The sequence below is a fragment of the Gavia stellata genome, chromosome 1 (genome assembly GCF_030936135.1).
Source record: "Gavia stellata isolate bGavSte3 chromosome 1, bGavSte3.hap2, whole genome shotgun sequence".
NCBI classification, from domain to species: Eukaryota; Metazoa; Chordata; class Aves; order Gaviiformes; family Gaviidae; genus Gavia; species Gavia stellata.
The window spans coordinates 132554433-132573485 of NC_082594.1; the positions used below are offsets into that span (position 1 = coordinate 132554433).

Sequence of the window (19053 nt, forward strand, 5' to 3'; positions counted from 1 at the left end):
TGAAGTGAGCTTGGTATTGGGGATCAGAAGCAGCTCAGAAGGGCTCTCATTGCATGGAGGGGTACAAAGAGGGCAACAGTTGAACCAGCTCCAGCTGCTGTCAGTCAAAGCTCTGCCTTTTGCAACCTCATGGTACAACAAAGATAATGTAGAGGCTCCTTAGGACAGAAAGAGTGATGGGTTGTGGAGGTCTGCATGGAGCAGATAAATGACATGCTGGATGGCATGGCTACGATTCCTTGTTGGGTTTGATTGTGTCCCGCCCAGTGGTACTCTTGCACTGTGGACATTGACACGGTGCTGCGGCCTGGGATGTCCTCAGAGACAACCCTGGTGAGCCAGAGGTCCACATTAGAGATACAGCTGCCGCTCCCCGACCCCTTGCTTATCATGTGTTCTGAAATAATGCGTTTCTCATGGCACTCATTTTTCAGTTCCCCGAAAAGAAGCTCTTTGGAAAATACTACTTTTTACATGAGCTGCTGGAGGAAAAAAAATGCATTTTCTCAGCTTGAAAAGGGCCTGTATTTTCAGGATCTGCCTACCTCTTGGTTCTCTGTGGTGTCAGTGACTACACATTTCCGAGCACCCTGCCCTTCAACCTTTTGTTGGGGGGCAACCACAAGCTTCCTTCATAAATAACTCCCTGTGGGCTTGCGCACAACCCATCAGGCATCTTCAGCAAAGTCTCCGTCTTTGGCACTGGCCTGGCTTTTCAGGGGACCTCACCTTTGGTTCTGTCCCTTGGTCTCTGACTGTAGAGGGGAGCTGTGAAGCAGGGGAGCTGCGACAGCCATGTGGGGACACGGCCAGGGACACCAGGAGTGCTGGGGCTCGAGGCGGTGGCCGTGGTTCCTCAGACCGGGAGGAGACCCTGAGCCTTCCGCCCCCTCGGGACCTTCTCGAGAGTGCAGTGACCATGGGGCCAGTTCCCCTACCCCAGCCCTCAGATTTCGCACCATTAGACGACAATCCTTGACTCCGGAAGACACGTCCCGTCTGCCCCCCATCCTGCTCGAGGATCCTGAGAAGGCCGCGGCATCCGGGAGCAGACCGCTGGTGTCGGTGGCCTCGGCCACCCTCGCCCCCTCGGGCTTCAACCCCCGCTGCCTGCCCCGGGGGGAGCCGGGGGGGCAGCTCGGGCTTTGCCTGCGGCCGTGGGAGCTGGGGCGGGCCGGGCTGGTGTGGGGCAGCCCCCGTCCTGCTCTTATTCTGACAGGAGCCTCAGTGCAGCCGCTGGCCCACCGCCCTCCCCGCCTCCTCGGCCCACCACCCGCCCTCCCTCCCTCCCTCAGCCCCACCATCCGCCTAGGCCCACCCTGGCCGATGCCTCCCGCTCCCCACAGGCCCGGCCGTGACCGCCGGCCGCAGGGGGGGCCCTGCCCGGCCACTGCTGGGTGAGAGGCGATGCAGAAGAAAACACGCTGCTACGAGGAGGGGGCTCAGCTCACTCGGGTCTTGTTTCTTTTTCAATCCAGGGCAGTTTGCAGTGGGGAGCGGGGGTCCACCCCGGGCGCCCATCCCGGGGAGCGCTCACTTCACCTTCTGGAAGACCTGGACACAGACCTCGTCCTCGGCCGTCATGCGCTGGGGAAAGGGGGGGCGAAAGAGGAGTTTAGGCCTGATCTCCTCCTTCTCTCCCCCCAGACGGCCCTCGCGGTGCTGGCCGGAGCCTCGCAGGCTGTAGGCCCCCCCGAAGCCCCCGCAGGTCAGGCTGCAGGGCCAGGCCGCTGCCTCCGCTGAGCTGCGTTAACTTTTAAACCCCGCAGGCGGATGTTTGTGTGGAGCGGTGGCTGCCCCTGAGGAGCCAGGGCTGAAGTCCGAGAGGAGCTGGAAAGAAGCTGCACGGCTGGCTCAGAGCCCGCAGCACCCGCACTGTGCGTGTCCCCCCCCGCCCGCTGCCACCGGGATTTAGCAAGCTGCGCTGGACCCCTCCTCACCAGATGCAGCCGGTCCCCCTCCAGCCAGTGCCTCCAGCCTCGGTTCCTCTTCTCTCCCAGCTGCTTGCACACCAGCTGATCCCCCTCCCAGGAGACGGTTGTCTGAAAAAAAAAAAAAAAAAACCAAGGAGAGAGGAAGACATGGTCCCAAGACACGCGGGTCCTGGCGATACAGGTTTCCAGCGGTGACACCGACTGTTCCTCTCGGACACGTTTTCAAATGGAGTCCCCGATCGGCTGTCTCTTTGGGGGCTCCTTGGGACTGATGCTCTCTGTGGGAGGTGAATGACCTTAGAATGGCTTCCAAGTGCAACAAGAGTACTGCCAAGTGGGCTGACGTTCTGTCTTTTCAGGGCTTTGCTCCAGAGGACAGGACCCTCTGGGTCCCCAAGTACTGGGTTTCTGGCCGTTGGGTGCTCACTCCCTTTGCTGCGAGTGACTTACTCATAGAACCACTTCTTCCCGGACCTGTAAGGGCATGCCAGCTCTGGGCCGGGCTCCCGTCTGTTTCCTGAATCAGGAGCCGAGCAAGTCCCTGAACTCCTAGTGCACCCCAAGTCCGCTCTCAAACTGCACTGCTTGGGCTTCTCACCTGGCACTTGCGTCCGTCCACGGGTCCCAGGTCTTCCTCAAACTGGACCCCCAGGTCAAAATCCATAACGTAGTCCCGCAGGGAGGTGATCGTGCGGATGACCATGTGATCTCCCGTGTGGGTGATCTCTTTATCGGGCTTCAGGAGGCAAACCAGTTTCCGCAGGACCACGTTGATATCTGGAGGGTGAGAGGGAGGGGAGGTCTGTGGGCGACCCGGGCCCCTGCTCTAGCAGCATCCCCGCAGAGCTCCCCAACTCTTTTAGCCAGGGAGACCCAGCCACGATACCTCCTCCCCTCTCCCACCGCAGCACAACAGCGAGGGTCGCAGACGGAAGGACCGGAGGGTTCCCGAGCCCCTTCCTCCCCTTCCCGGCTTCTGACTCTTTTGGAGGCAGAAGGGAGCAAAAGGGGAGGCGGGAGCGGGATGCGGAGTTACCTAAAGCGCGCAGGTAATTGTCCATGTTCTCCTGGGAGACGAAGCGGTAATAGCCGGTGAGGTTGGGCGGCATCCCGGGGCAGCGGGAGGGGGCCGGCGGCGCGGAGCAGAGAGGGCAGGGAGCGGGACAGGCAGGGAGCCGGGGCCGAGCTCTCCGGCCGGACGGGCCGGTCCCTCTCCCGCGGTGCGGGGAGCTCTGCGGGGCAGCCCGGCCCCCGGCCGCCCCGCCGCATTAAGAGTCCCCGCGCCGGGGGGCGCGGAAAAGGCCGGGACTGCCCCCGCTTCAGCATCTCCGCCTCGGCTGGGGCGGCCGGGAGAGCGGCGGGCCGCCCCCCCGCCCTCCGCCCCCCCCCCGGGGCTGCTGCCGCCGAGCTCTCGGCTGCCAACCCGCGGCCGAGGCCCCCCGCGCCGCCCCGCTCTCCCAGCCTGCGGCCGGCGGCGAGCTGCCCCAGCGCCGCGCCCCGGCCCGCTCTGCCCCCGGCCCGGCCCACCCCCCGCGGAGCCCGGGGCGGGCGGCGGGGCTCGGGGTGCGGTCTGCGGCGGCGCGCTCACTCCCGCGTCCCCCGGCGGCTGCGGGGACGCTTCCCGCGCCGGTGCCGAGGCGCTCCCGGCGCCCCCCGCCCCGCCCGCGCTGCACGGAGGGGGAAAACGGCGGCCGCCCCGCCCCGCCCCGCCCCGCCCCGCGCCGCAGCACCTGGCGCGGCGGCCCCTCCCATTGGCTGCCGACCCCCGCCGCGCCCGTGACGTCATGCTGCAGTGGCGGGGCGGGGCCGGGCGTGGAGCGGAGCGGGGCTCGCGGAGGTGCCGCCAGTGCCCGCGCGCCGCCGCCGCCGCGGGAGCGAGGGCGTGGGGGGGGCCGGGCCGGGCCGCGCCCGCCGCCGCCGCCGCCGCCGTCCAGCAGCCCCGGGCGGGCTGGGACCCGCCGCCGCCGCCGCGATGGGCGACCCTCGGCCCCGCGCCGCCGTCCTCCTCCCGCTGCTCTGCCTCTGCGCCGCGCTGCCCGGCGGCGCCTCCAACAAAGGTGAGCGGCGGAGCGCCGCGGGCGCGGCCCCGGCCCCGGGGCGCGGCGCTGGGACTCGCCGGCTGCCCCTCGCCTTCGCCCGCTCGCTTTTGCCGGCGGATCTCCGCGGGCCCCGGCGGCTCCGGCTTCCTCTGCCCCCTCGTCCCACCCCTCTCTCCCCATCCCTCTGCCACCACCGCTTTCCCCCGTCCTTTCCCCTCCCGCCAGCATCCCCCCGCGTTCTCCCCTTCCCACCCACCTCTCTGGCTTTTGTTCCAGTTGCCGCTCTGTGGATTTGGCTTTCCTTCCCTGCCTTAGCGCCCTGAGAGAGAATGTGTTGCTCCTCCACAGATCCCCGCGGTCTCCAAAACACATCCCCCATCTCCATCTTCCCGTTCTAGCTCATCCATCTACAGCCTGTCAATAGGAATTACCGCACGGTTATAACGGTGCAGGTCGCTTATATGAAACGTGCCAAAAAACCCAACCCCTGACACTACAGCTGTAACGTTCTGAACGCAGATGTTCTTTGAACACGCAGAGCGAGGGAGAAAGGTGTCGGATCTAGAGAGCTGTGGCTGTCAGACGGGCGTGAGACATTCATCCGAGGGGAGTCAGTGCGTCAACTGTCTGACAGGGTGGGAGAGCCTGAAGACGTGCGGGGGACTCGGGGGTCACAGGGAATGTGATGCCTCAGGGTGCTCCCTGTGCTTCGGGAGAGGTAGGGCTACAGGGCGGGGGCAACGCGGCGCTCTGCCGGTGCTGACATTGGTGGGGGCACGTATTTCTACGGCTGGGGTGCCGAGGGGCCCAGCGGCGAGGCAAGGCCCCTCATGCGCTGGGTTTTCTCCCTCCTTTCTGAATTTACGCTCTGAAACGTCTGCCCACCTTTGGCAAACCGCTTCAGATTTGCAGGAGCTCTCTTGAAGCTGGTAGGAGTCGGTATCCTTAAAATATTCCCGAAATGTTCTTCTAATCTCCAGGATCTCATTTCCTGAGAAATCAGATCAGTGAGCCCCAAGTTGCAGGTGGATGCAGCAAAGGATTTATCCCTCTACCACCAGCTTGTTACCCCAGCAACAGGGCACATTTGGCATTTGTAGCTATGGATTCCCACCTCGGTGGTGCGGCGGGCGCGTGGACTAGAGCCGGCACAGCGCGGAATCCGGTGGGGGCAACGGAGGGGTGGGGTGAAACATGGGCACTTGCAGACAGGGAGGACTCCACCTGCATACTGAGCAGGATGGATGTTTCTCTGAATTTCCTACGCAACGCTTTATAATCTCCATCGATACGGTGAGGGAGAAATGCCAACCCACGCTCCTTGCTGCTACGCCAGGCTGGCTCTGCCCGCTCTGCCCTGCTGCGCTCCCCCCCTCCGACCCGTCGCCCACTCTGCCGGCCCCACACCCGGCGCCGGCAGCATCCCCTGGCCCCGGTTTGCAGAGGTGCTTAGTTGTAAGCGATACTGTCCCTTTTGAGTCAACGCATCACGCCGTGCCGGTACGGCTTCAGAGGATGCTGTGCTGCGGAGGATGAATTCACGTATTGGACGTGGTACCCTTGAGGCTCTGCATCCTGCTCTCCACCAGCTCCGAGCCACGCTGTGCTCAAAGTATTGCTCGGTTGTAATAAATCTTGGTCTCCGGGGGGTGGGAGAGTGGGGGATTATCTGGGAATGGGGGTTGTAACTAGGCCATGTAATATAATCTCTGAGGCCCATTTGGCAGGGAGTGGGCATGGGGGAGGGGGTTTTTAATTTGTAATGATTTTTCTTCTCTCTCCCCTCCCGTCCCCTCCCACCCCTTTATTTCTCCCTTTCCCTGCCCCGGAGCCTTTGTGATAAAGATTAATTTGCTATTTCTGGGCCTGTGACATTTTTCAGAGCCTCCCGCTGGCTGCCGCCTCCATGCCAAGCCTGGCCGGGCTCCAGCCAACGGGATTAGCAAGGAGGGGCCAAGGGAATATGGTGCTCGCCATGGAGTGGGGAAGGAAGGAGCAAGGGACTCTCGGAGTAGGTTGTTATACGTGTAGGGATGACTGACTGAAGGTGTACCGGGGTGCGTGCGTGCAGATCCTGGGCCTTAGTCCAGAGGACGTGAGGCCGAAGTGATAATGGCTGCATGCAAGACTTGTCCCCTGGGGACACCCCGAGGGAAGGTGTATCCTGGATCCTTTAATTATGGCTTCAGTGAGCTAAAGGCTTTAGCGTTCGGAATCTGTCTCCGGAATCAGACCGCTTCTGCCTCTTGATTTCATGGTTTTTTTTAACTGCTCCAGCTTTCCTGGGCACCCAGATGCCTCTCCACGTATTTCTAATAAGATAGGAATGAGGAGGCCAGGAGGAACGCATTGTTTCTGATGAGGTCTCCCAAGGGCCATGTCGAGTGGAACCTAAAGAAAGATAACTCCTTCCTCCCAGCCTATTTTAGACTTCTTTATTTCCAGAGAAGAAGGTGGGGAGGGGTGGTTGTTAACCTGCCACTGGATGATACTCAGCTCTTTTTCTACTGAATCTGTCACTGGCGGCTAATACATTCCTGTGCTCCATCCCTCACCCCAAATCCACCTCAGCAAACAAGCACAAACCCTGGATCGAAGCTGAGTATCAGGGCATCGTCATGGAGAATGACAACACAGTGCTGCTCAACCCACCGCTGTTTGCACTGGACAAGGACGCTCCGCTGCGCTATGCAGGTAGGTGGGGGGCAGCTCTGGGAGGGGTGGGAGGCAGGAGGGACTATGGAGGAGGCAGAGGCAGGGTGACATTCGTCCCTGTGCTGGATTCTAGCTCTCTCCAGGAAACGATCACCTCCAAACCTTGTTCCGGAGGAGGTCCCCAGTGGAGTCTGGAGGCAATCTGGGCACAGCTTGATTTAGGATGCTGTGAGCAGTTTCCCGTAGGGAGAGCAATTTGAAGGTGGAGCCAGCTACTTTTTGACGCAGTTCTGCTATTTCCAAAGATCACATGCACAGCTCTGTGTCTGTGAGCACTGGAGAAAGCTGGTCGGGCACACTTCGCTGGCAGCGCTGCAGCCCCTCGCAGTAAGCACAAATCCCTGAAACTACAGACGAGGCTTCACGAGGGTTGTATTCCCGGTGCTTGCTTAGGCCGTGCCTGGAGCTTCCTCGCGCATCCTCCCTCAGCTTTGGGAAAGGAAAAGTGGTCCCTGCGAGCTGAACTTTAGGATGTAGGTGACCCTATCTGCAGTTCCCTGCGGTACTGTGCACATCCTGCACGCGTGGGTGGATGAGACATCGTGGATCTCCGTGCTTTGGCTGTCTATCTGCAATACACGGCCTGTGTTGCCTCCCCGAGGGATGCAGAGGAGAAATAAGGCGCTCCCTCAGTGCGGTGGCTCCGTGGCACTAGGAAATCTAGCTTGAGCCTTGTAACCTCGAACCCTTCCCGATGCTGGTCAAGACTCCTTGCCGTGGGAGTAGTCTCCCAGTAGAGGGCAATCGACACCACTGATGGCCGAGCGAGAGGGCAGGAGGCACTTCCAGGGAACCAAAAATTGCTGGAAATGAGAGGTGATAAGGAGGGAGAAAGGCGAGTGCAAGTTAGGAAGGAGGAAAATATGGGAGAGGGAAGCAAGGGGGCATCATGCGCTCTCCTCAGTCCTCTTCTTTCTCCCCTTCCTCTCCGCCTTTGTGGGCGCCAGGTGAAATCTGTGGCTTCAGGATCCACGGGGCAGGGGTACCTTTTGAGGCTGTGATCCTGGACAAAGCGACAGGCGAGGGGCTGATCCGGGCCAAGGAACCAGTGGATTGTGAAGCACATAAGGAGCACACATTCACCATCCAGGCTTATGACTGTGGAGAGGGACCTGATGGAGCGAATACCAAGAAGTCACACAAGTAAGTCCGTGCAGTCGTTGCTGCATGTCACAAAATGCTATCTGTCACAGCAACGGAAACGGCAATTGCTGTGGGAACGCTTCCTTTAGCTGGAAGTATTTTTCTCTGGCCTTGATACTATAACTCAACGTGTTAATAAGACCCAAAGAGAGATGTTCGCTGACTGAGTCACGTGAGTGAATACACTAGAAATGAGGGCTGCTTGACAGTTGCATCTAAGGGTGGTGGTTTTTGTTGCTGCATATAGGCGGGAGGTCCAGATGGCTTCGTCGTTCCTTTTGCTCTTTCTTTGGGGTGGGAAACCATTGTCCAAGCTCCCATGTACCAATATCGCTCCACTGAAGCCGAGGTCTCTTTCCTTGTCCTTGCTTTTGATGGCTGGAAATCAGACTGGCGCACTTTAGGGGAGTGACTTACGCTGAAATTTAGGTAGCGTATGGCTCCGAATCAGCCAATCAGTTCTTATTGACGTCTCTCTGCATCAGGGCCACGGTGCACGTTCGAGTAAACGATGTGAATGAGTTTGCTCCCGTCTTTGTGGAAAAGTTGTATCGTGTGGCAGTGACGGAGGGAAAGCTGTATGACCGCATCTTGCGTGTGGAGGCCATTGATGGAGACTGCTCGCCACAGTACAGCCAGATCTGCTACTATGAGATCCTGACCCCCAATATTCCCTTTCTGATTGACAATGACGGTAAGAATCTGCACCTACCATGAGCACGTCGCTTCCCCCTCTCTTGCTTTCTTCCCTCTCTGCCGGTCCCTTTTGCTGGCAGAGCTGTGCTATATGAATTTTCTCGCGCTGCTGATCTATCTCTCCTGGTGCAGAGGCGCAGCAGCCATTTTGTGGGATGCTATAGCTTGTTACAGAGTGGCACGGGGTGGGGGGGGGCACTCAACCCCTCTTTGGTTGTTTTTGTAGTTGATCAAAAATTAGAGTGACTTCTAGAAGGAACATCTTCGAGGAGACTGCCTTTCCTCTCCCTTGATCTCTTTGTTTCGCTAACCAGGGAACATCGAGAACACAGAGAAGCTGCAGTACAGTGGAGATCATCTCTACAAATTCACAGTGACAGCCTATGACTGTGGAAAGAAGCGGGCTTCGGATGATGCTGAAGTGGAAATCCAGGTGAAACCCACCTGCAAGCCCAGCTGGCAGGGTACGAAACCTCCAAACACAGCTATGTCTTCCCTTTGCTTTTGCTGAACTACTGCTCGGTCCTGCTCATTGCAAATGTTTGTACGTACACGTAGAAATTTGTATGCCCATATATATGGTTCAGTTCTGGCACCAACCCGTCTGTCCCATCTGAGGGGATGCAGCAGACATCTAAGTCTGTTGCAAAGCCACTGAAAGGCAATTCCAACATTGGAAAATCATTCCTTGGATTACGGTGAACTACCGTGTGTTTGATAAGGCTCATAGACCATCTTCAATGTAGATTGGTTTTGGGGCTGCTCATCTTGAGGATATTGGGCTTTTCCAGAGGTGTTGTATGCCTACAGGTTCACCTTAGTCAATAGAATTAAGGGGAAATCAACACAGCTAAATATCTGCTCTGCCTGATAAGAGAAGTTGACGATCCAAGGAGTGATGCTACACTGGTACTAGCTGTAGAAGATGAGAATTTGGACTCTGCGCTTCTAGGAAATCTTCCCTTGCGCTGATGCCAGCTGCATAAAGTTGTCTTTTCAACATGGAAAGGGCCATGGGTCTCTGGTTTAGGTCTAGTCCATAGATGCTGCTTGCATGTGTGCCAGATGCTCTGGCCTTGGGTCCTTGGCAGGACCTAACCCCTCTCTTCCACTCTTCTTCATTAGGCTGGAACAAGAGGATTGAGTACACCCCGGGCGCAGGCAGCCTTGCGCTCTTCCCCAGCATTCACCTGGAGACCTGCGATGAGCCCCTGTGGAACATCCAGGCCACGGTGGAGCTGCAGACAAACCATGTGGCCAAGGGCTGCGACCGGGATAACTACTCCGAGAAGTCCCTGCGCAAACTCTGTGGTGAATTGATTCTTTCCTGGGCTGTGGGCAGCTGTGGCACAGCACCCTGCCCCTTGCCCCGGGGGGGTTCACAGTGGTAGCTCTGTGCCTCACACGGCAGAGATGCTGGGGGACGCGTTCCTCGCATCTGCTGTGGTCAGCGGGGCCGGGAGGACACCTAGCTCGCATGCTGCGGTGAGGGGCGGTGGGCACCCTGCCCATATTTGCAAGGGGCTCCCCGTGCTTTCCTTGCTGGGAAGCCAGAGGTTTCTGTGCGTCGCCCCAGCACGCAGAGTCTGTGGGACTTCCCTCAGCGCAGATGGAAAAGTCACCATCCTTCTCCAGATAGGAGAAGGCCTACAGACAACTCCTCCTCTCCCTGTGCTTTGGGACGTTACAACGAGCCCTCTAGCACCCTCTTCGTCTGTTCCCCAGTTCACAGGCTCCTTATTCTCTCGTGCTGACGTTCCTGACTCCTTCCCTTTTCGGTAGGTGCTGCCCCAGGAGAGATTGACCTGCTGCCGGTGCCTAGCCCCACGGCAAACTGGACCGCGCGGCTCTCGGTGCACTACAGCCAGGACAGCAGCCTCATCTACTGGTTCAATGGCAGCCAGGCTGCCCAGGTGCCCGTGGTGAATGGGCCGACTGCCCACGAGGGGCTGAGTGACCACTTCACCCTGTCCGTATGGATGAAGCATGCTGTGGTGCCCGGCAAAGGCAGGCGAGAGGAGGAGACGGTGATCTGCAGTACAGTGCAGAGCGGTGAGACACTTTTCCTGGGGTGGTGACACTTCTGCCCACTGCCTCTAGCCGGTTAGAAGGGATGCTCCCTGCGGGGGGAAGTGTCTTGTGTTCCAGAGCGGGACCTGGGCAGGGGTCCCTCCTTAAGAACACCGCTTCTTCAGGTGTCACTTTTTCTGGGAGCAGTCACGCCCGCTGTGAGCACGCGGCGCTGAGTGCCGGTCGTGCAGGCTAGCGTGTGCTTCTGGGCTCTGGCTAGCGAGACTACTCTGAGGTGTGACTCGTAACTCCCTGTGCTCGTCCTCTCCCTGCAGAGGACGGCTACTCGCATTACTCTCTGGCTGTGCACGGCTGCCGGATTGCTTTCCTCTACTGGCCGTTGCTGGAAAGCGCAAGGCCCGTGAAATTCCTCTGGAAGCTTGAGCAGGTGAGGAAGTGTTTGCCTCTTCCCCATGTCCCTTCTTCTTCTGCCCTTTGCTGATCCCTTCCTCTGCTGCCTGCCGTAGGTCTGCGATGATGAATGGCACCATTATGCCCTCAACCTGGAGTTCCCCACTGTCACGCTCTACGTGGATGGCGTCTCTTACGACCCTGCCCTCATCCACGACAATGGCCTCATTCACCCCCCGCGGCAGGAGCCCTCGCTCATGATTGGGGCCTGCTGGACCGGTGAGTGCCCACTCCCTGAACCATGCTCTTCCCATGCGGGGAACAAGGGAGTGGAGGGAGAGCCAGAAGAGGTGAAAGAAACCCCACCCAGTGCTAAATGATGCAAACCACGTTGCAGCCATCTTGCCTCCTTGGCACCAAAGCCAGTGTGGCTCCTTCCTTCCTTACGGACCAAGCCAGCAGGCCACAGTGATAATAGCTCAGGGACAAGTGTCATTGGCAGCTTCATGGACAACGGCAGTAGAATATGCGATGGATAACCAGCTTTCAGGCAGAGGAGAATTGAAACTCTGTACCTCATTCGGGCATTGGCGTTTCTATCAAAGCTTTTCACCAGAGAGCAGGCAGTACTATTTGTGCTGCTGGTTGTATTGACAGGGATTTCTGTGTCTTCAGGGTCTATATGAAGAAGTCACAAATCATTCCGTAGAGGAATTGGGTTGGAGGACAAAGACCAGGTTAGGAACATAGTTAAGCCACGACCAGATTAAAACCCGTTCTGTGGAGATGTAAGGCTGCGTTTCCTGGGTCTTTCAGTTCTCCTGCAAGAAGAAAGCAGGACAGAACTAAAGGAATTTGCCTGCTGCTTGCCTTCGCTCCAGCAGAAATTTCTAGCAAGATCAAAATCTTCACTGTAGTAGTGCTTCTCCCAGGTCAGGGATCTTCCCACAGCTCTGTGCTCTCGATTTGGCTTTCTGCAACCAACAAATATTAATCAGCACGGGACACCCTCCTGGAACCATCTGAGTTTCAAAGGGGTGTTGAGAACATGGCTTGTTGCGAACGTGGCTAGGACCACGTTCCATAAATGGGAATCAATTAATTCCCAAAATAGATATCATTGGGAAAGGAGAAAAAAAACCCCTATACTTTCTCCCTTGTATCAGTCACTCATCCTACAGTCTCACCATCCCCTCTGTGGGAGGGACTCTGCCCTCTTTCATCTGTGATGTGCTGTCTCTAGGGTTGAAGGGTGCACGGCTTGGAACATGACTCCAGAGCTGTTCTTTTGGACTGGACAGTACAGGCACTTGTATGGATACTTGCCTGACCCTCTAACTACCCTCTTCCGATGCCTTATTGCTTGTCTGAATGTTCTCCTTTTGCAGAGGAGAAAAACAAGGAGAAAATCAAAGGAAACGAGAACTCCACTGATACTGTACAAGGTAGGGAAAGGAAAGAAGATGGTTCTCCTCCCCTTTTGACCGTGCATGACTATCACTTCTCGCATGGTGCCGTCCTCATACAGCTCCCCCAATCCTGTCCTGCCACCTCCCACTATCTTGGGAGGAAACCCCTTATTTGGCAGATTGGTCCTTGATACCTTGGTATCTGTGGAGCATGAAAAGGCTGATAGGAGGACTACAGCCTGCTTTGAGAGATGGAGTGTGCTTTTCATGTGGAGAAAGAGTCCTCATGCCTGATCGTAAAGTTGGTCTCTGAAGAACACAATAGCCATTAGAGACATCAGGAGATGTCACCTCATCCCTAACTTACCTATGGAATGTGTAGTTTCTTTTAAAAGCCCTCACAGGAAGCAGAGTGAGAAGGGGGACAAGAAATTGTTTCCATCTGGCATTCAGCAGTTTGGCAGAAACTTCTCTACGCTACCCACCGTTCACTGCCCTAGTCTTTCTGTTGGTCTGTTTTTCTCGCTTTTCCCCATCTGAAATTCAAAAAATTGTCATCTCCTTACTTTCAGCATCCCCCGTCTTCTCATTGTCTTTGCTTTTCCATGTCCTGTGCACCCCTCTGTCTCTCTCTACCTCCCTTAACATCTGTATGTCCCTCACACTGTTGCTTTTGTTGTCTTTGCTTTTCCATGCCCCATGCACCCCTCTGTCTCGCTACACCTCCCTTAACATCTGTATGTCCCTCACACTGTTGCTTTTGTTGGTTTTGCTCTCTTCCTCGCTGTGTCTCTCACACCCTCCACCTCCCATGTTTCCCTCAGGAGATCCTCTGTCGATACACCACTACTTCCATGGTTACTTGGCTGGCTTCACTGTGCGCCCTGGTAGCTTGGAGAGCCGGGAGGTTATTGAATGCCTGTATGCCTGCCGTGAGGGGCTTGATTACAGTGACTTCGACAGTCTGGGCAAAGGGATGAAGGTATGCCCATCTGCCCAGCTTGCATGGGTCTCCTCCGCTCTTCTCCCCAGCCTTGCTTCCCAGAACTTTGCCTGCTCCCCCACCTCAGACAACTTCCCACCTTTCTCCTGTGTGTCTCTCTCGGCCCGGACTCTCGGCATTTGCCAAGGAACCCTGAGTATTTTCTTCTCTTCCATCTGTAGGTTCATGTGAACCCCTCTCAGTCCCTGCTCACTTTGGAAGGTGACGATGTGGAAACCTTCAACCATGCAATCCAGCACGTGGTTTACATGAATTCACTGCGCTTTGCTACCCCTGGAGTCCGGCCACTCAGACTCACCACTACCGTCAAGTGAGTGGACAAAGCAGCACCTCCGGCTACGTTCAGCAAGAGGGTTACCTCTCTTTTGACCAAAATTACACTCCCTCACCTTGTATTTTAATTCTAATTGATGGTCTCGAAATGGGTAGAAGTCTTCCTGAAACTGTTGAAGTATCCAATATCCAAATGGATACTGCAGTACTGGGTCCTGGGGTCTGTGCAGGTAGCAGAGCTTCTACCTTCACTCATGGTGTTCCAGGCACGTGGGCTGGTTTTCATTTTCTCTGTGGTGTGCAGATGTGACCAAGTCACCTGAAACCCAGCGATGTCATTCCTACCACACCTCTCTGTCTTGCACAGCAGGCTATAGGGAAGCTTTAGGAAGACCACCAGAAAAAGGATATTCCCTTCACTGGCAGTAGCGGGCAGGAGGTGTTCTTTTACAGTGTTGCTGGTGGAAGCTTGGGCCAACTGATGCTTTCTACTGCTCTCCTTCAGGTGTTTCAGTGAAGAGTCCTGTGTCTCCATTCCTGATGTGGAAGGTTATGTTGTGGTGCTACAGCCTGATGCTCCCCAGATCCTGTTGAGTGGCAATGCCCGCTTTGCTCATCCTGCATCAGACTTTGAGGCTCCTGATGGGGTCCCCCTGTTCCCCAACCTCCAGATCACCTGCTCTATTTCTCACCAGGTGGAGGCCAAGAAGGATGAGAATTGGCATGGTACCGGTGAGTGGAGTACAGGGTGAGGTATAGAGAGAAACTGGAAAGACCTACAGGAATTGCTGGCCGGCAGAGGAAGCAGAGCCCCTCATTACACCTGAAACAGGAGAGAGTTTACAAATACAGAAGCAAGGCACATTGTCTGTCAATATGTAGGCTAATCGGTTCTTATCCCTTTCTGCTCCTCCCGCTACTTTTTCTATCCACCCAGTTCCTTTGCCTCACTCTCTCCTCCTCCTTTCCCGGGCTGCTAATTCCTAATCCCTTTTACATTTTACCTACATTTCCCTTTGCTGAATCCAGCACTGGATGGATGTCCCACCTTTTACCCTCTCCACTCCTGCACTTACTCAGTCTCTTCCTGCTTCCTTCTCTCCTGCTTTCCTTATTTCTCGCCCCCTCCCATCTCTTCCTGCATCACTTATTCCTGTGAATTCCCCAGTCAGTTTCCTCACACCCTATAACATCTTGTCCCTCAATTTCTCTCCATCATCCTCAGATTATTTCTCTGCACTCTATGCTCTACCTGTCCTTTCACTTCTTTCGTATCTCTTCTGGCGATGGGATTTTTTTGCTCATAGTTTTCTGTTTAGCGGCTTTGCCTTTCCTCATACAATGATGAGTTTCTTGACTTAGAGCAGGTTGGTCTTAGCCCTGCTGAAAGCAGTTAGTCATTGAATATGGTTGCCATTTTAAAGAAGGTAAGATCTCAACCATGGTAACCAGCAGTCGTGAGACAAGGGAAAGCTTTCAAAACCACTCGGGGTCTGGGAACGTGTGATAGAGTTGTTCCTAATTTGCACATTGTCATTGTCAACAGAGTCCTTACAGCCAAGATGTGTTATCACGAACCAGTCTGATAATAGCGTGTTGTTCCAAAATAAAGTGACTTTATTATGTGCATAAATAATGTCATTAGAACCAGGGGGACTCCTCCAACAAGTAATTAGACTGAGTGATTTTACTCAAGGTCAGTGCTAGCCAGAGAAAGAGAAGTCATTACGTATGATGTGAGCACTTTTAAGTAAGTGGGTACCACTCTGGATAACTCCTGCCTTCACTGATGGCTGTCTGGCTTTCTGGCCCTGTCTTCCTTCTGTTTGCATCTCAGTGACAGACACACGAATGTCAGATGAGATCGTGCACAACCTGGATGGCTGCGAGATCTCACTGGTAGGAGATGACTTGGACCCAGAGAGGGAGTATCTGCTCCTGGATGGGGCACTGCTGCAGCAGCGGGGCCTGGAGCTCGTTAACACCTCTGCCTACCTGACCATCACAGGTATGTCCTCTCCTTGGCTGCAGCTGTCTAATTATGCCTCTCTCGCTGTCTGCCAGGCATTGCTGGGGGAAGCGCTTAACGCGATGTTAGAGATGTGTTGGTGTACTTCGTGAGACTCTGAGATGTAACCATTTGTTGAACTCCTGGCTTTTGGAAGTCCCGGGCCATTTCCTTGGGGAGGTGGCTCCTCCTCCAGCACACAGTAGTAGGGCATGGTGTCTGAGCTCACACCCAGGCTTGTGTCGCTCCTCCTGACTTAGTCCTTGGGGTTTGGTGTTTGCAGGTGCCAGCAGCATTTTGCGTGACATGACTGGGGGACAACACATCCCACAGGTCATGGACTGGTACAACCCTATTGTACTCTCCATAACAGGGGTGTTGCTCTTGAGCCTTCCTTGCCTTCCACTTGTTTTAGCAACGCAAGCAGGGATTTCATCAGGTCCTTTGCAGCCAGCTCCATCTCTGCTCCCTTCCTAAAGTTAATGAACCCAGCATTGCCTTGGATTCCTCTATAGCTCCTAGTCGCTACAGGGTTACGATGCCAGATGACTTTGAAGCAGGAGCTTCCTCACCCCACACCAATTCCCTCTTCTTGTCTCAGGTGTGGAGAGCATTGCCATTTACGAGGAAATACTACGCCAGGTCTCATACCACATCAACCATGGCGCTGCTCTTTACGAAAGGAAGTTTCACCTGTCTTGCACCGAGATGAATGGACGCTACTCCAGCAATGAGTTTACTGTTGAGGTACAGGATCAATACACCCACATATAGGTGCTTGTGCATGCGTGGAGAGGACATGGTGGGCGGGAATGCACACAATGTAGAACATACCATGAACACAGCGCTGAGTCTCTCTCACTCCGGTCTTTCCGCAGGTCAATGTCCTCCACAACATGAACCGAGCTGCTCATCCCAACCATATTCTGAGTTCCCAGCAGTTCCTGCACCGAGGCCATCATTTACCCCCAGAGCTATCTGGGCACAGTTTGGCAAGCACCCATAACAACCCAAGTATGTAACGCTATCTTTTGGGTTTATTCCTTTAGGTCAGGATGCTGATTTTCTGATACCCTGCTAGAACCTGTAGCAGAGGATTCCTTTCAGGCTCCCTATACCCATGTTAATCGAGTTCTCATTATACTGTCCTGTCCCTCTCGTCATTAGCAAATGGACTGCAGTCTGTGTCAAATTGTGTTTTAGAGCTTGGTGCAACAATCCTCCTCTTTTGCTGTGTTGTTTTCTTGATGTAGAAGCAGTCTGAAATCTACACCTGAGAAGGTCTCTAAAAAGAAATGTAAGCTGGTAGGATTTCATTCCTGCACCTTGCAAAGGTGCTGTGCAGGCTTGGGTAATGTAATTTCAGAAAGAAGCTTCAACAACAGGAGAGAAACAAGAGAATCAAGACTGCCGTGGCTCTAAGAAAAGAGATGGGACTAGGTGGTGGTCAGCAGGGCAGAAAAGCATGGGAGACGGCACCACACAGACGAGAGGAGGATTCTTGCCCCCAAAACAGAGGGTAGAGAAGCCTGAAAGCTAGACTAGAGATGAGGTTTGTTGGTTTGTGCTGGCAGCCCTGTGCCACAAGCGTGACCGCAGTCTAGCTGCCTCCTCCTAGGCCGTGAAAGCTCTACGACTGTTGCAGAGGACCCTGCGTTGGTTTTGCCCCCTGTTATAGGGAACACAGAAAGCACCTTTGGCGCCGGCTTTTGCTGCAGCTTCCTGCAGCAGCCGATGCCAGGCTGGTCCGGTCCTGCGGCTGGCACTCAGCCACTGCAGGGACAGCCTGTGTACATGCTGGGAGAGCACCAAAACCAGCCTTGGCCACTCCCTTCCCCAGCTCTGCCCGATCGCAGCAGGGAAGTTGTCCCTGCTGTACAGAACCACCCAGAACAAATCCACGGAGGGCCTGGGTAGATTTTGCAGGGAAGGGGGTTATCTGGGGAGTTATCAAGGCTCGGCCTACAGGCCTAGAACAAAGGGGTGTGAGTCGGCCTAAGGGTCTTAGATGAATTTCAAGCTTTCTCCTGTGGAGAAGCCAGGCTTTGACCGTGGCACTAACTAGAAGGCCATCATAGCCCTCACCTCTGCCCCATGTGCAAAGCAGACTTCTTTTGGCTTCCTTCTTTCTCTACTGCTTGCACAGACATCACACCCTCTGAAAGTCATCCTCCTGCCCTTAGAGGCTCTCCCCAGCACACATTTCTCCCTCCCAAGAGGGGGATGCAAATGGCTGCTGTGCAACATGTTCTGGTGACTTCTGTAGATGAAGATGTGCAGAGTCTACAGGCCGGGATGACTTCAGAGGCTGCCTGGACCTAGGCATCCTGGAAAACCATGCAGGCCTTAGGCAAAGATGCAGCAGCTGAAGGATGAACTGCCTTTGTCCAGGGCAGCAGAAAAGTCAGGGCATATTCCTGGCTAGACCAAAGACCCAAGCTCTGCCCAGGAACCCCAGTTTCCTGCAGGTCAGGTTGGAAATGTGCCTTTCTGTGACAGCCTCTAACCACGCCTTCTCATTTTCTTTCTCTAAAGTGGTCCCCAGTGCTGCCACTGTCATCATCGTGGTGTGCGTGGGCTTCCTGGCACTCATGGTGATCCTTGGCATCCTGCGCATCCACTCCCTGCATCGGCGGGGAGTGGGGCAGGAGGTCCCTGGGGCTGCTGAAGGGGGGCACGTGAGCACCGGAGGCAAAGAGAGCGACATGTTCTGGGATGACTCAGCCCTCACCATCATAGTCAACCCCATGGAGGTGAGGAGCAGCCACAGCGGCTGGGGCTGGGCGGGCAGCTGGGTTGCCAGAACCTTCCCCTTACCCCATGTCTCACGTCCCCAGTCCTACCAGAGCTGCCAGGAGAGGGCAGCAGAAAGCGGCGAGGGCAGAACTAGCGAGGACATGGAGGACGAAGATGACAGCACCGACTCAGAAACACCCGACTCCCCGGACAGCAATGACGTGGATGACCGACACATCATTGGCAAAAGCGACGGCTCTCACCGCTACTAGGAGCTTTAAAACACCAGTCCAATGGATCCCCCCCAAAACATATGGCTGGAAGGAGGAGGTGTCTTACTTCTAACTTCTTCTTCCCCCACCGTGTACACATGCGCTCCTCCCTCATTTGTCATTTCTGCCTCCCATGTTCCTTCATCTTCTGCCATTCCCATTGTGGACACTCCCCACGTTACTGACTCCCCATCTGGCTCTCGAGAAACGTGTGTTAGGGCACTTGCACATGGCAGTGGCACAGTTCAAACCATGATGAGGAAGGAGGGGCTTGGGAAGAACAGAAATTTGGAAGGAGGAGCCAGCCATAGGGCTCAGAGTGGGGTCTCTCACAACCCCTCCCCAGATATTCTATATATATATTGTATATTTTTTCAATGTTGTTGTTTGAGGTTTATTCTCGT

The 19053-nt window shown here is 55.6% G+C and overlaps 2 protein-coding genes across 2 annotated transcripts; one reads left to right on the forward strand and one right to left on the reverse strand.

The window, feature by feature from the left end:
- Positions 1-1442: 1442 nt before the first annotated feature.
- On the reverse strand, positions 1443-3104 carry RBP5 (retinol binding protein 5). Its single transcript, XM_059823042.1, has 4 exons — positions 2971-3104; positions 2533-2711; positions 1941-2042; positions 1443-1587 (listed from the first exon to the last, which is right to left on the reverse strand). The coding sequence occupies exons 1-4, from the start codon at positions 3041-3043 to the stop codon at positions 1534-1536; spliced, it is 408 nt and encodes a 135-aa protein (XP_059679025.1). The 5' UTR covers positions 3044-3104; the 3' UTR covers positions 1443-1533.
- Positions 3105-3718: 614 nt separating this feature from the next.
- CLSTN3 (calsyntenin 3) lies at positions 3719-18961 on the forward strand. The gene is made up of 19 exons (XM_059832031.1): positions 3719-3782; positions 3824-3991; positions 6545-6667; positions 7636-7831; positions 8317-8525; positions 8842-8991; positions 9653-9838; positions 10310-10579; positions 10873-10985; positions 11065-11227; positions 12337-12393; positions 13182-13339; positions 13522-13670; positions 14139-14365; positions 15471-15641; positions 16243-16388; positions 16520-16655; positions 18177-18394; positions 18479-18961. Exons 1-19 carry the CDS (start codon positions 3719-3721, stop codon positions 18647-18649), a joined length of 3075 nt encoding a protein of 1024 aa, XP_059688014.1. The 3' UTR covers positions 18650-18961.
- Positions 18962-19053: the final 92 nt, after the last annotated feature.